Genomic DNA, 14,499 nt, shown 5'->3' on the forward strand with positions numbered 1-14,499 from the left:
CAGTTCAGTAAGCCAATAAACCGGTCCCTTTCTTCCCGCCCTTCCCTTATGTCCCCCAAGTTCTGCAGAGTCATACCTGCCAGTCTTTCACTGCCACACTCCCAGCTCCGACTCTAAGCTGGAGATCAGCTTACAGAGATCTCCCAGATCTGGGCGAAACCCCGACTCTCACTTCATACAGTGCTGGTTGGAAAATTACAGACTACAGGCTGCTGCCCCACTGCGCGTGTGCGGAAGTAACTGCCCACCCAGAGATTCCCAAGTTCCCCCGCGGTGCAGGCTATTCATCGGGCACTACATTTCCCATAAGGCCCATGGAGCTCGTTTCCGGAATGCGTCACGTGCTCCTGCCTCTTTAGGGGGAGATTCCTGGGTTAGTATCTCTGGGGCCGTTTGGAGAGACAGGGTCATTTATAAAAGGGAGATGTATATATCCTTTTTGTTTAAAATGAAAGACATCAGCTTTTTTTTTGGAAATTTTATTGTTTTATACAGTAGGTTCTTATTACTTATCTATTTTATACATATTAGTGTGTATATGTCAATCCCAATCTCCCAATTCATCCCACCACCACTCCCCACCTCCCGCTTTCCCCCCTTGGTGTCCATACGTTTGTTCTCTACATCTCTGTCTCTATTTCTGCCATGCAAACCGGTTAATCTGTACCATTTTTCTAGGTTCCACATATATGTGTTAATACATGATATTTGTTCTTCGCTTTCTGACTTACTTCACTCTGTATGACAGTCTCTAGATCCATCCACGTCTCTACAAATGACCCAATTTCGTTCCTTTTTTATGGCTGAGTAATATTCCATTGTATATATGTACCACATCTTCTTTATCCATTCATCTGTTGATGGGCATTTAGGTTGCTTCCATGACCTGGATATTGTAATCAGAGCTGCAATGAACATTGGGGTGCATGTGTCTTTTTGAATGATGGTTTTCTCATGGTATATGCCCAGTAGTGGGATTGCTGGGTCATATGGTAATTCTATTTTTAGTTTTTTAAGGAACCTCTACACTGTTCTCCATAGTGGCTGTATCAATTTACATTCCCACCAACAGTGCAAGAGGGTTCCCTTTTCTCCACACCCTCTCCAGCATTTGTTGTTTTTAGATTTTCTGATGATGCCCATTCTAACTGGTGTGAGGTGATACCTCATTGTAGTTTTCATTTGCATTTCTCTAATAATTAGTGATGTTGAGCAGCTTTTCATGTACCTCTTGGCCATCTGTATAGACACCAGAATTTTAAAATACTGGAAAATCTAAATCAGCAGTATGCTAAAGAGAATAATTTACCCTTAGTTCAGTTTCTTCTAGCCATACACTAGCTTAGGTCAGGGAGATGAAAAGAACCCAACAAAGTAGACTGAGATGGAATAATCCGTGAGACAGGTGGAAAAGAAGGAGGGTTTGAATCTGCAAAATCAAGGGAAGAAAATGTTCCAAGAAGGAAGGAGTGATCCACTGCATTAAATGCTGCTGATAGGTCAGGTAGGATGTGAACTAATAATTGGCTAGTGGATTGAGCAGTGTGGGAGTTGTTGAAACATGCCCTTTTGGTGTAGTGATGGAAGTTTGATAAAGTCTGATAAGAGTTAGGTAAGGATGGGATGAAACAATGGGAGAAAGCAAATACATATAGACAACTTCTTCAGTTTTGCTTTTTTAAGATGAGTAGAAAAATAAAGCTGTCCTCTGCATATGGAATTGGGGTCCAGAATTTTTTTTTAAGATGGAAGAAATTAGTGTTTGTATCCTAATTAAAATGATACAGTAGAGAGGGGGAAATGGACAATACAGGAAAGACGACAGTTGCAGGAGGAAAGTCCTTGAGGAAAGAAGGGATGTAATCCAGCACATAATCGGGGGGATCAGTTCTAAGCAAGAGTATGGACAATTTATTAATTGAAATAAAAGGGGAGGCATACAGGGAGGAGGAAGGGTAAGCTGGGACAAAGTGAGAGAGTGGCATGGACATATATACACTACCAAATGTAAAACAGATAGCTAGTGGGAAGCAGCTGCATAGCACAGGGAGGTCAGCTTGGTGCTCTGTGACCACCTAGAGGGGTGGGATAGGGAGGGTGGGAGGGAGACGCAAGAGGGAGGAGATATGGGGATATATGTATACATAGAGCTGATTCATTTTGTTATACAGCAGAAACTAACACAGCATTGTAAAGCAATTATACTCCAATAAAGATGTTTATAAAAAGGGGGGGGGAGAGGCAGAGTCGATAGGTACAGATGCAGACACGTGGACAGATTTGGTGGTGGGAGAATGAGGATATCCTCACCTGAGTGCTTCTATTTTCTCAGTGAAATAGGAAGCTCAAAGTGAAGATAGGGAGAAGGTATTACAGGTTTGAGGAAAGAAAATAGTGTATTACATTGATTCTAATACTTTTTCATATTTCAACATCTGTGAAATTGCTCTTACAAATGATGGCATGCCATAGTTTAATTGGCAGCATATTTTTTCTTTCTTAGTAATATGTAAAATAATGATGTATCTTATAATCAATGGCATCTGAGATCCTAATGTTATTTAGGAATGGTGAGAGTGAATGGATTACAGAAATGTGGTACTATTGCCTGGCATCATTAAGAGCCCGCTTGATATTAGTAGCCCTTAACTTTACTGGCATTTTCAATGTCATAAAGACATATTTTTATATCTAATCTTTAAAAAGTCCTTTCTTGACATGTAGCTCACTTGAGCAATTGCTCTATTTCCTAGCTTTCTTTCATAGAATAATTTTCTCTGAGTTGTTTCTTGTTGCTGTCTATATTTTCTCACTTCCAACTGTCTCCTCAGTCCATTCTAATTGGCTTCTTGACCATAACTACACTCCTAAAACTGCTCTTGTCAAGTTACCAATGAAATTTCAGTTGAAAAATTAAATGGACTTTCTTAGTCCTCATCATATTTGACCTCAACGGCATTTAAGAAAATTGAAATACTTCCTTATTTTGGCTTCTAGAACATCTCACAAAAGATCATTTCTCCCACCTCACTAACACTACTTCTTTATTTTCTTTACTGAATACTCTCCCTCTGTCCTGCCTCCAAATGTTAGAATATTCAAGGGTTTGGCCTTGGGCCTTTTCTTTCTGAAGTTTTCCTCAAATGGTCTCATTCAGTCTCATGGCTTTAAATACCATTTATTTGACGTTGACTGAGCAATCTATATCTCCAGCCCTCATCTCTCCCCTGAATTTCTGACCCCTAATTCCTTATGCCTACCTGAAATCTCCCCTTCGAGAGGCTTAAAAGCCACCTCCAACTTCACATGTTCAAATCAAATATTTAGGAGCCATCCTTGATTTCTCTTCTTCCTTTTTCCTGTCTTTCTCTCATAGTATATATGTTCTATGAGGGCATATATTTTATTCGTTTTTGTGATATTGTGATTTATAAGAAGAAATATGTATTTGGCCTTCATCCCCAATTCTGGCTCAGAGCTCCTAAAACTCTTGGAATTCCCTAAGTGATGAGAATGAGCATGGTGTCTTTTGTTATGTTAATGAGGCGACTTTTGGACTGCACCTAAGGATGGGGGCTGATTGCCAGGAAAACCAAATCATGTGATTAGAGGGTTGGAACTTTCAGTCCCATGCCTCCTAACCTCTGGGGAGGCGAGAGAGGCTGGAGGTTGAATCAATAGCCAATGGCCAATGATTTAATCAATCATGGCTATGCAATGAATGATTTAATCAATCATGGCTATGTAATAAACCCCCAAAAATATGGGGTTCAGAGAGCTTCTGGCTTGGTGAACTTGTGGAGGTATGGGGAGAGTGATGTGCCCAGAGAGGGCACAGAAGATCTGCGCCCTTTTTCCATACCTTGCCTTATGCATCTCTTCCATATAGCTGTCCCTGAGTTATATCCTTTAATAATAAACCGGTAGTCTAGTAAGTAAAATGTTTCTCTGAGTTCTGTGAGCCACTCTAGTAAACTAATCAAACCCAAAGAGGGGGTTGTTGGAACCTCCAGTCTATAGCAAGTAGGTCAGAAGCACAGGTAGACAACCAGGACTTGCAATTGGCATCTGAAGTGGGGCCAGACAGGCAGTCTGAGAGGACTGAACCCTTAATGTGTGAGACCTGACATTATTGCCAGGTAGATAGTGGCAGAATTGAGTTGAACTATATGACACTCAGCTGATGTCTGAGAATTGCTTGGTGATGGGGAAAAAAAAACACACGTTGGAATTGGTGTGAGTAGAATTTTAGTTTTGTCTATGACTATATCTCCAGAGGCTGACACAAAATAGGTGCTAAATAAAGATTTATGAATACTGAATAAATGTGAAACTGTCTATAGTTTCATGTCCATAAGTGCAACCTGTCTGGTTAGGGTCTTGAATCTATAGGTCAATTTGGGGAAAATTGATATCTTAACAATATTAAGTTTTCCAATCCATGAGCATGGTATATCTCATCATTTATTTAAGTTTACTTTAATTTCTCTCAGCAGTGTTTTCTAGTTTTCAGTGTACAACTCTTGCATATTTTTTGGTCAGATTTATCCCTAAATATTTCATAATTTTGATATTATAAATTGTATTTTTGAATTTCCATTACCAACTGTTTGTTGTGACTATGTAGAAATACAATTTATTTGTGAATGTCGATCTGTTAGCTTTTCAAAGTTTCCATGGGATTTCTTACATAGATAATCATGTTATCTGCAAATAAAGTTTTATTTCTTCCTCCTCAATCTGGATGCCTTTTATCAATTTTCCTTTACTTATTGCATTGGAAGTAAGTTATCCACCACTACAATGATGACTAGAAATGGTGACAGATGACATAACTGCCTTTTTTCTGAACTAAGGGGAAAAACATTGTCTTTCACCATTAAGTATAATGTTAACTGTAGGTTTCTTGTAGATGCCCTTCATGAGATTGAGGAAGTTCCCTTTTAATTTTAGGTTTCCAAGAGTTTTTCTGAAGAACAGATGCTGTATTTTCTCAAAAAAATTTTTGCATCTATTGAGATTATCATGTTTTTTTCATGTTTAGTATATTAATATGGTGAATTACATTGATACTTTTAATGTTAAACCAATCTTGCATTCCTGGCATAAACCTCATTTGGTCATGTCCTTTTTCTGTATTGCTGGATTCTGTTTGCTAAAATTTTGTTTAAAATTTTTGCATTTATGTTCATAGGGTATACTGGTCTACCAGTAATATGTGGTCTGGGTATTAGAGTAATGCTGGCATCATTGAATGAGTAGGGAAGTTCCCCTCCTCTTCCATTTTCTGGAAGTTTGTGTAGACTTTAGTATTATTTCTTCTTTAAATATTGGGTAGAATTCAGCAGTAAAGTCATCTGGACCTGGAGTTTTCTTTCTGGGAAGGTTTTAAACTACAAAGTCAATCTCTTTATTAGATATAGGGCTATTCGGGTTACAGATTTTCTTCTTGAGAGAGCTTTGGTAGTTTGTATCTTTCAAGGAATTTTTCTGTATCATCTAAGCTGTCAAATGTATTGGCATAAAGTTGTTCATTATATTCTCTTATTATTCTTTTATTTTATTTATTTATTTATTTATTTTGCGGTACGCGGGCCTCTCACTGTTGTGGCCTCTCCCATTGCGGAGCACAGGCTGTGGATGCGCAGGCTCAGTGGCCATGGCTCACGGGCCCAGCCGCTCCGCGGCATGTGGGATCTTCCCGGACCGGTGCACGAACCCATGTTCCCTGCATCGGCAGGCGGACTCTCAACCACTGAGCCACCAGGAAAGCCCTAGAGTCTCAGTTTTGACCTATAGTAAATATCATTGATAAAACCAATATAAACAATATGTCTTTGGTATCGTCAATAATTTTTAAGCATGCAAAGGATCTGAGACCAAAATATTTGAGAATGTTGCTCAATGGAAAAAGAGATGAATGAAACAAAGGACTAGAAACAACTTACACTATCATCAACATTATCTTCATTATTATCAGCTGCAGCAGCAGTAGCAGCAGCGCCATCCATATACTGAATCATCGAATGATTCTGCTGTGCTGAGTACTGTCCTAAGCTCTTTGCATGCATCATCTCATTTAATCCTCATAATAACTCTATGAGGTGAGTATAATTACCATCACTCCATTTTCCATATTGGAAAACTGAGGCTCAGAAAAGGCTTAGAAACTTTCCCAAGGTCCCAAGCTAGTAAAGAATAGAGTCCAGGTCTGTCTAATTCCAGGGCATCACTTATGCTCTGGTCTTAGAGTAGGAGATGATGATGGGTACCTGTGGGGTTGAAGATAATACAAACTTCCACTCACGTATACATTCTTTTGTAAATATTAATATCATTTTTACTATTTTCATTTTTTATGACTTCCTGTTCCTGCTTCATTTTTCCTTATTTCTTTGAGCATATGTATTAGGCTTCTTTTAAATTCCTGCTCTGCTCATTTCACTACTTCAGAAATATGTTTATGTATGTACTTAAAGGCTTGGAATAACATGCACACACAACTATTCTGGTGGTCCTCTTTGAAGGGTTGAGATTATGAAAAAATCCAGTTCAACCAACCTGGACAGTGTTTCATTTTATTTCATTATATAAAATGTAGAAACCCTGATTGAGAAAAAATAGGGAAGAGACTTAAAAGAAACTGAAGAATCTTCTTAGGAAAGCAATGATTGCTGAAGGATACCTTGCTCCAGCCATGATAAGCATCTGTCTTCTTGGCAATCTATGGCAAAGCTCCAGGGACAGTATAATCCCAGATCTCTCCCACTCACCCCTGAGCCTTGGTCCTGGATTTGTGTGGTAAGAGGCTGAGGAAATATGAAAAGAACCAAAATAAGAACACTCTCCATGGAAGTGAAGCTCAGAGACTGGTCCTCTTTCACTCTGCTGAGTACATTAGGAGCAGGAAAGATCAAAGTTCCTGAAAGTCTATCTTCCGTTCATTTGGCTTTTTCGGTTTGTGGCTCTAGCATGGAGTTGGGCAACCCACCGCTCTTCCTCCACTCACAGATATCTGCATAGCTGCATGTCCGGCATTTCCAAGCCTCCTCCACATCAACACCTTGAGGCTCTCGGTGTCCCATCCAGTAGGCCATATAGTGCTGCACTTTGTTTCTCACCTCCGTCTCTTCAAAGGCCACTATCTCTGTACCCAGCACAGTGGCAGTCTCTTGGTGGATATACTCAATCTTCAGCATATCAATAACTGGGAGGTCAGACAGTGTTAGAGACAGGAAGACCAGCTCCATGAGGTCACCCAAGGACTTCACAGAGAAGCCTCCCTGCCGGGCATGCCTCAGCACTGAAGGTCCCAATGGCTTTTCTGGACACAATTTTGTGTGGTGGATTAGGCTAGCAGTGGTCACTTTCCCTTGTACCATGGCATCAAAGATATATTTGTACAGGCTGACCTGAAAACAGTCTTTTTTTCTCTGAGCGTCTGGAGGGAGCACAGGGTGCCTGCGTGTCTTGAGTTCAGCCAGTTCCAGTTCCCCCCTGGCTGTATAGTGCAGCTCATCAATCACTCCAACAAGGAGCACACCCTCCACTTCTCCAAACACTGGAAACTCTCTGATGCGCCCTTCTGACTGCAGGGTAGGAATCCTCGATAATATGTTCAGAAACTTAATTGCCCAAGCATCTTCTTTAGAGGTGATGGGGACAGTCACAAGATCATGAACTTCTAGTTCTCTAGCTAGGTGGATGCTGGCACCAGTGTCCAAAACAGATGACTTCTCAGGTGTCAAGAAACCAGGAAGCTCCTTCCCATATACCATTTGCTGTTCACACCAGTTCTGAGTAGACAGGTCAGTGACATACAAATATTTAAGATGGAATTGTTCCATAGGTGACAAGACATCCAATCCCCTTTTCCACTTTGGTAAGCTTATGAGCTTGCCATCCTTCCCAGGGAGTTCAGAAGAAGGGCCAGGCTTGTTATGTGACGTACTTGACTCTTGTGTATCCTCCAGGTCCAGAAACTCTGAGTCACTCAAGTCTGAGAACCCTGAGGCCTCTGCTGACACCGTCTCCTCTTCCCTAGTCTCTGCCATGGCACAGCTCTGGATTGGGCAAAGGCCGTGCATATCATGTTAAAGAAATGCATTACCCAAATGAAAAATTTCTCAAAAGCACTTTCAAATTCCAATGAGGTAAAAAAGAATCACGACTAATTATTTATATACAGTCTTTAAAGATGCTTATTTATTTATGACCAATTAGTAATGCTATAGAGTTGTACTACGGGTACAATTTACAACAATAAGACTCATTGTATCATCCATATATGAATACTTGGCAAAAATTTTGAAGGGCAAAATAAAACTTAAGTTTTATTACTGAATCTGGTCCTAACATACCATATGTGACTTTAAGCAAATCACCTACTTTGTCCTCAGTTTCTTCATTTAAAAGGAAATTTGAGGTTTGCCTTTTTTCCTTCAAAATTCTACTGCCTTGGGACATTATTTCATTTTTTAAGTGAATGTAGATCATTGTAAATGTTGGAGCAATGTTTGCCAGTTTACCATGGACCACTTCTACAATTCTTTTGATACAAAGTCCTTGACTAGGAAAATAAATCTCAATAACAAACTGTTCCTTGAGAAAAATCAGCTCTACAATGACTGCTTTTTTTTTTTTTTTTTTTTTTTGCGTTATGCGGGCCTCTCACTGTTGTGGCCTCTCCCGTTGTGGAGCACAGGCTCTGGACGCGCAGGCTCAGCGGCCATGGCTCACGGGCCCAGCCGCTCCAATGGCATGTGGGATCTTCCTGGACCAGGGCACGAACCCATGTCCCCTGCATTGGCAGGCAGACTCTCAACCACTGCGCCACCAGGGAAGCCCTACAATGACTGCTTTTAAATGTAGTTCTCAGAAACATAGTGTGGCAAAATTCAAAGACTAACTACAGATAAATACAAATAGATCTACTCACGAAGTAATAGCATGAAGTAACGAGAGAGGATATTCACAGCAACTTGTGGAAATCAGTTGTTTTTTGTGTTTGAGATATATTAAGAAAATGACAAGAAGAAAAAGCTCTTGGTGGGTTTTACTTTACTGACTGTATAAATTCCTCCTAACACTATAGAAATTGGTGTTTCCCACTAAGTTTATTTTCTCCCTCCACAAGAAATTAGCTTATGATGGAAAATATGTAAGTGAAAACTCTTAAAATATTACTGTATTTTGCTATAAATAATAGTGAATATTTATTGCACAGTTATTGTGTGCTAGACACTGAGCCAGGTGCTTCACACCCAATATCTCAGTGCTCTACTGAGGGACAAATACTCTCCCTTTTTACAGCAAACAATTTCACAAGCACAGGAGACAGAATAGAACAATGAACACAATCTAGATAAATAACTGTTGACATGTTGCTGTGTTTGCTTCTTTCAGGTGTTTTTTTTTAGCCTAACTACTTTAAAATAAATTACAGAAATCATCATGCTTCAAATACAAATGCTTCACATACTTTTCCAAAGAAGCCTCCTACATTAACTACAATATTATCATATCTACCAAAATTAATAATTCCCTAATACTCCAGTCCATATTCAAATTTCCTCAGCTGCCCTAAAAACCATTTGGATAGCTTTTCGTTAAACCAGGAAACAAAGACCATACATTATGTTTGATTGTTTTGTCTCTCAAGTATTTTTAATCTTAAGAAACTAGGGGAGTTCCCTGGTGGCCTAGCGGTTAGGACTCCGGGCTTTCACTACCATGGGCCAGGTTCAATCCCTGGTCAGAAAAAAAGAAACTAGTAGGGGGGAGGGATAAATCAGGAGCTTGGGGTGAGCACATGTACACTACTATATATAAGATATTTAGATAACCAACAAGGACCTACTGTATAGCACAGGGAACTCTACCCAATATTCTGTGATAACCTATATGAAAAAAGAATCTAAAAAAGAATGAATATATGTATATGTATATGAATTACTTTACCGTACAACTGAAACTAACATAACATTGTAAATCAGCTATACTCCAATAAAGGGACTTCCCTGATGGTGCAGTGGTTAAGACTCCGTGCTCCCAATGTAGGGGGCCCAGGTTCAATCTCTGGTCAGGAAACTAGGTCCCATATGCATGCTGCAACTAAGAGTTTGTATGCCACAACTAAGGAGCTGGTGAGCCACAACTAAGGAGCCCACCTGCTGCAACTAAGACCTAGTGCAACCAAATAAATAAATGTAAAATAAAAAACTATACTCCAATAAAATTAAAATATGAAAAAAAAAAGAAACTAGGCAAATTATCTTGTGAAGATACTCTTTTTAAGCCTTCCTTCTTACTTCACATATCTAACCCTGCATACAAAAAAAACTCCAAAAAACAAAACAAGGTATGAGTAGCCCATGAGTAGTATTTTGACTTTGGGTGACAAGAAAATAACTTGACACAGAATGTAAGCTGATTGAGGTAAAAACTGTGAGCGAAGCTTCCTCCTTGCTACTCTAAGGAGCAATGAAAGAGCAGTATGTACCAACTCCCATGTTAAAAACTTAACAACTGATACTTTGAAAATGGTATTAATATTAGTTATCATTGTACTTAACTAATTTTTAAATAGTCTAAATGTCCCTAATGAAGGAAAACACAGATAGCTGGAAAACAAGTTATTTGCAATGAACGAAAGTAATATAATGCTAAGACTTCTGGGTATATCCTATAAAGTTATTGCTTTATAGGATATTTCAACAGTAATAAAACACAGAAGCTGCACGTTTACACAAGTGTCTTAAACTATAAATGTGCCTTAGATGATGATAGTTTCAAAATTAGTAATGTTGGACTTCCCTGGTGGCACAGTGGTTAAGAATCTGCCTGCCAATTCAGGGGACACGGGTTCGAGCCCTGGTCCGGGAAGATCCCACATGCTGTGGAGCAACTAAGCCCGTAGGGCACAACTATGAGCCTGCTCTCTAGAGCCCACGAGCCACAACTACTGAGCCCACGCACCACAACTACTGAAGCCTGTGCGTCTAGAGCCCGTGCTCTGCAACAAGAGAAGCCACTGCAATGAGAAGCCCGTGCACCACAACAAAGAGCAGCCCCCGCTCGCCACAACTAGAGAAAGCCCGTGTACAGCAATGAAGACCCAAGACAGCCAAAAATAAATAAATAAATAAATTTATACAAAATGCGTAATGCTATTTGGACTATGAAGTCCCTGAAACTGGGAGAGAATCTTTACCCTCCACCAAGAAACAAAAGTTAAATGGCAATTAACACGTATACTTCGGGTTGCCCCCTACCCCCACCCTGCTGCAGAGGAGGGCACTAAATCCAAATCAACTGACCTTGAAAATAGTTTACTTCAAATATCCAGTCCTGGGCTATCCAATATGTAGCCACCAGTCACATGCAGCTATTTAAATTTAATTAAAATTAAATAAAATTAGACACATTTCAAGTGCTCAGTAGCTACATGTGGTTGGTGGGTACCACATTATAAGGCACAGATATAGAACACTTCCCTGTCACACAAAGTTCTATTGGACAGTACTGGTTTCAATTATTTCGTATGTATCTATTAACTCCCCAAAGAGAGCGTAAGCTCCTGAAATGCATGGACTTCCTACTTGTTTTACATACAACACTCAAAACAGGGTAGCTCTTAACAGGTAAGTGAAATGTTTGTAAAGAAGACACAAGGGACTTCCCTGGTGGCGCAGTGATGAAGAATCCCCCTGCCAATGCAAGGGACACGGGTTTGAGCCCTGGTCCAGGAAGATCCCACAGGCCGCGGAGCAACTAAGCCCGTGCGCCACAACTACTGAGCCTGCGCTCTAGAGCCGGCCAGCCACAACTACTGAGCTCACAGGCTGCATCTACTGAAGCCCGCGCACCTAGAGCCTGTGCTCTGCAACAAGAGAAGCCACTGCAACGAGAAGCCCACACACCGCAACGAAGAGTAGCCCCGCTCACTGCAATTAAAGCCTGCGCACAGCAACAAGACCCAACACAGCCAAAAATAAATACATAAATAAATTTATATTAAAAAAAAAAAGAAGAAGACACAAAAGGAGAGCATTCTTTGTGGAATTATTTACCTAAAAGGAAAAAACAATACACTGGGGATGGACAATTTAGACTCAATGTGTTGCTTGGACTTTCCTATGCAGAAAAAATCCAGGCAAGGGCATGATGCAGTGTGCACTTTGTCCCCAGATTCAGTTTGTATCTTTTTGACAGGAGATGATTTACGTGGCACATGGATCAACATCTTAGAATAAATATAAAGCTTAGAGTGTTCTTCAAAGGCATAATTTCATATGTAGTGTTTCTAAGCACAAGTTTGATTTTTTAAATAAATGTAAGTAAAAAATTAAAAATATGAGACTAACAATATATGTGGTACATAGGTATGGTAGAAATAGGTGGTAAGTGAATGAGATGTTTGGGAAACACCAGCATGCTGCCAAGGGTCTGGGGGTCCTAGAGATCTGGATTCTGAACCTGAGTAGGTCAATAGTATTTAGTATGCTACTTGCCTTATGAGTATTCTTGGGCAAGTTTGCAGTTTTCCTGAGGCTACTGACACATCTTTAAAATTAGAGTACTCCTTCCAACCATACTCAGCTACCCAAACAACTGAGTGATGGCAAAGTACACACACTGGCACTCAACAAATGTGGATCTCCTTCTCCTTCTCAAGGGAGAGATGAGATAGTACACCTATTCCCTCTGACAAATTAAATTTTAGGAGAGAAGAAACTTCTACTCACCTGGGACTTGGCTGATCTTCCTCCTCACAGGAAAGGTAAAATGCTGAAATGACAAGGCTGGGGGGGGGGGGGGAGGAAAGAGCTCTGAAAGACCAGGTCTGCAATCAGAGAATCCAGTTAAGCAACTCTGGGCCTTGCTAGAACAGAGACTTTTGGTCCTTTCTCACCTGACCAGTCCCTCACATTGCGGCGTTTCCTCCTCTCTGATTCACACTGCACAGACTGTTGCTCACCCCAGATCCTACGTAAAGCTTGCCTGGCTCCGAAGGCAAATTCTCCGTGACTTGTTCGTTTTTGCCCCTACCCTGGATGCCGTTACTTGATCCAATCCCCGCTCCCTGCAAGTAAAAGGGTCAGCAATAACGAAGGTCCCCCAGGAGCTCCGAGAGCAGTTTCCTCTTCCAGCCCCAACTTCGGCCCAGAAGCTCGGGCAGAGACCTCAGATCAGATGTTTTTCCCCTCTAATGGGTTCCTGCTGCCTGCGGAACTGCCTCTGCCTTCACGCTCAACATCCTGACTTGCTCGGTGCAGCTCGGCCTTGTGGGCTCCAAGAAAGCCTTAAGCGGAGACCTTCCCACCGGCCCCAAAACCACTGTCTCCCCGGGAATTCCATGCATGTCCGAAAGTTTACTGAGCACCTCCCTACAGTGTACTGGAGGAGCGAGCAAAGGATTGCTGGACTTGGGAAGGGGTCCCAGCCGACAGCAGGGTCTTCCAAGTTCGAAAGGTCCTGAACCCACAGGAGCAGACGCGATAAGCCGCTGCCCCGGAGCCGTTCCCACCCAGAAAGGGGGTTGGGGGGACGCGGCACCCGCGGAGACAGATCCCCTGAGTTCCAAAACGCAGCCCCTCAGCCCGCCACCGGCATTCGCCGGCCTTCCCCTAACCTGGGATATGCCTCGGAACCCCGGACTCCACCGGCTCCGCCGCGGCCTCGTAACGGCTCCCGGACCCTTTCCCCAGACACGCAAGTGCAAGACAGGCAGAGGACCCCTGGTTTCGCGCTTCGCACAGAAGCCTCCTGGACACCAGGCCCAGAATGCCCAGCGGCTGCCCAAGGTCCGCCCCCTCCCGGAGGCCTCAGCTGCGCCGCTTAGTCTTCGCGCGTCTGCGGCTCAGACGCGAATCCCGCTAGCTGCGGGGCGGAGGAGGGTCCTGATGCTGTTCCGCCTCTGCGGAGGTCATCCTTGTGGGTCGCTGGCTGTGCGTGTGGTTTCATTCGGGACGGAACTGCGCCGTCACCTGACCAAGAAGCTCCCACCCTGGCGGCTCCCGGCTACTGCCAAGCCAGTGTAGGGGAAAGGTCTAGGGCATGTCCCTTTCCGCGGTGCACTTGGCCTCTGCCCGTTAGCGCTGCGTCTGCGCTTTGCCACCTTGTACGCCTTTCTTTGCACCTCGCACCAACTTTCCCAGCTGAGAGAACAGCCACGAACTCACTTTTCGAAGATGCTGACGCTCGTCTCATCAATGTATTTCTTTTTTCTATTTGCTTGCTTTTTAATTAACCCTTTTATTGGGAAATATAACACAATTATATTCTGAAATAGAAAGGTGAGTATAATAATTATTGAACAGACATATCATGTAGAGCAAAAATAGTGTCGTGCCATTCCCAAATACACTCCCATGCCTCCTTCCTGAGAAAACCAGTTGTCTGACTTTTATGACAATCATCGCTTTTTTTTTTTTTTAACAGCCATCACATATTTGGAAACAATTTGTGACAAAGGTGGCATCGCATAGCAACGGAGAA

At 41.9% G+C, this 14,499-nt stretch overlaps 2 protein-coding genes across 4 annotated transcripts in view; both read right to left on the reverse strand.

Annotated features, from left to right (window-relative positions):
• The window catches only part of LOC115859254 (zinc finger protein 69 homolog), a 48,208-nt gene that overhangs the window by 13,023 nt on the left and 20,686 nt on the right, over positions 1–14,499 (reverse strand). The window contains exon 8 of the mRNA XM_060307282.2: positions 12,980–13,084. Coding sequence (XP_060163265.2) covers positions 12,980–13,084 — 105 coding nt within the window. The remainder of the gene's footprint in view (positions 1–12,979; positions 13,085–14,499) is intronic.
• Positions 6,565–14,035, reverse strand: EXO5 (exonuclease 5). Of its 3 annotated transcripts, XM_030867888.3 has the most exons (4): positions 13,634–14,035; positions 12,914–13,084; positions 12,747–12,803; positions 6,565–8,063 (listed from the first exon to the last, which is right to left on the reverse strand). In XM_030867888.3, exon 4 carries the CDS (start codon positions 8,052–8,054, stop codon positions 6,942–6,944), a length of 1,113 nt encoding a protein of 370 aa, XP_030723748.1. In that variant the 5' UTR covers positions 8,055–8,063; positions 12,747–12,803; positions 12,914–13,084; positions 13,634–14,035; the 3' UTR covers positions 6,565–6,941. The 3 variants fall into 3 exon arrangements, with proteins under 3 accessions (XP_030723748.1, XP_030723758.1, XP_069901600.1); XM_030867898.3 differs by lacking the exon at positions 12,914–13,084; XM_070045499.1 differs by lacking the exon at positions 13,634–14,035 and having other exon boundaries at positions 12,914–13,611.

This window comes from Globicephala melas, chromosome 1, assembly GCF_963455315.2.
Source record: "Globicephala melas chromosome 1, mGloMel1.2, whole genome shotgun sequence".
NCBI lineage: Eukaryota > Metazoa > Chordata > Mammalia > Artiodactyla > Delphinidae > Globicephala > Globicephala melas.

What these genes read in the sequence shown, in the direction of transcription:
- EXO5 (XM_030867898.3), bottom strand. Translation starts at nt 8,054, where the DNA reads ATGGCAGAGACTAGGGAAGAGGAGACGGTGTCAGCAGAGGCCTCAGGG.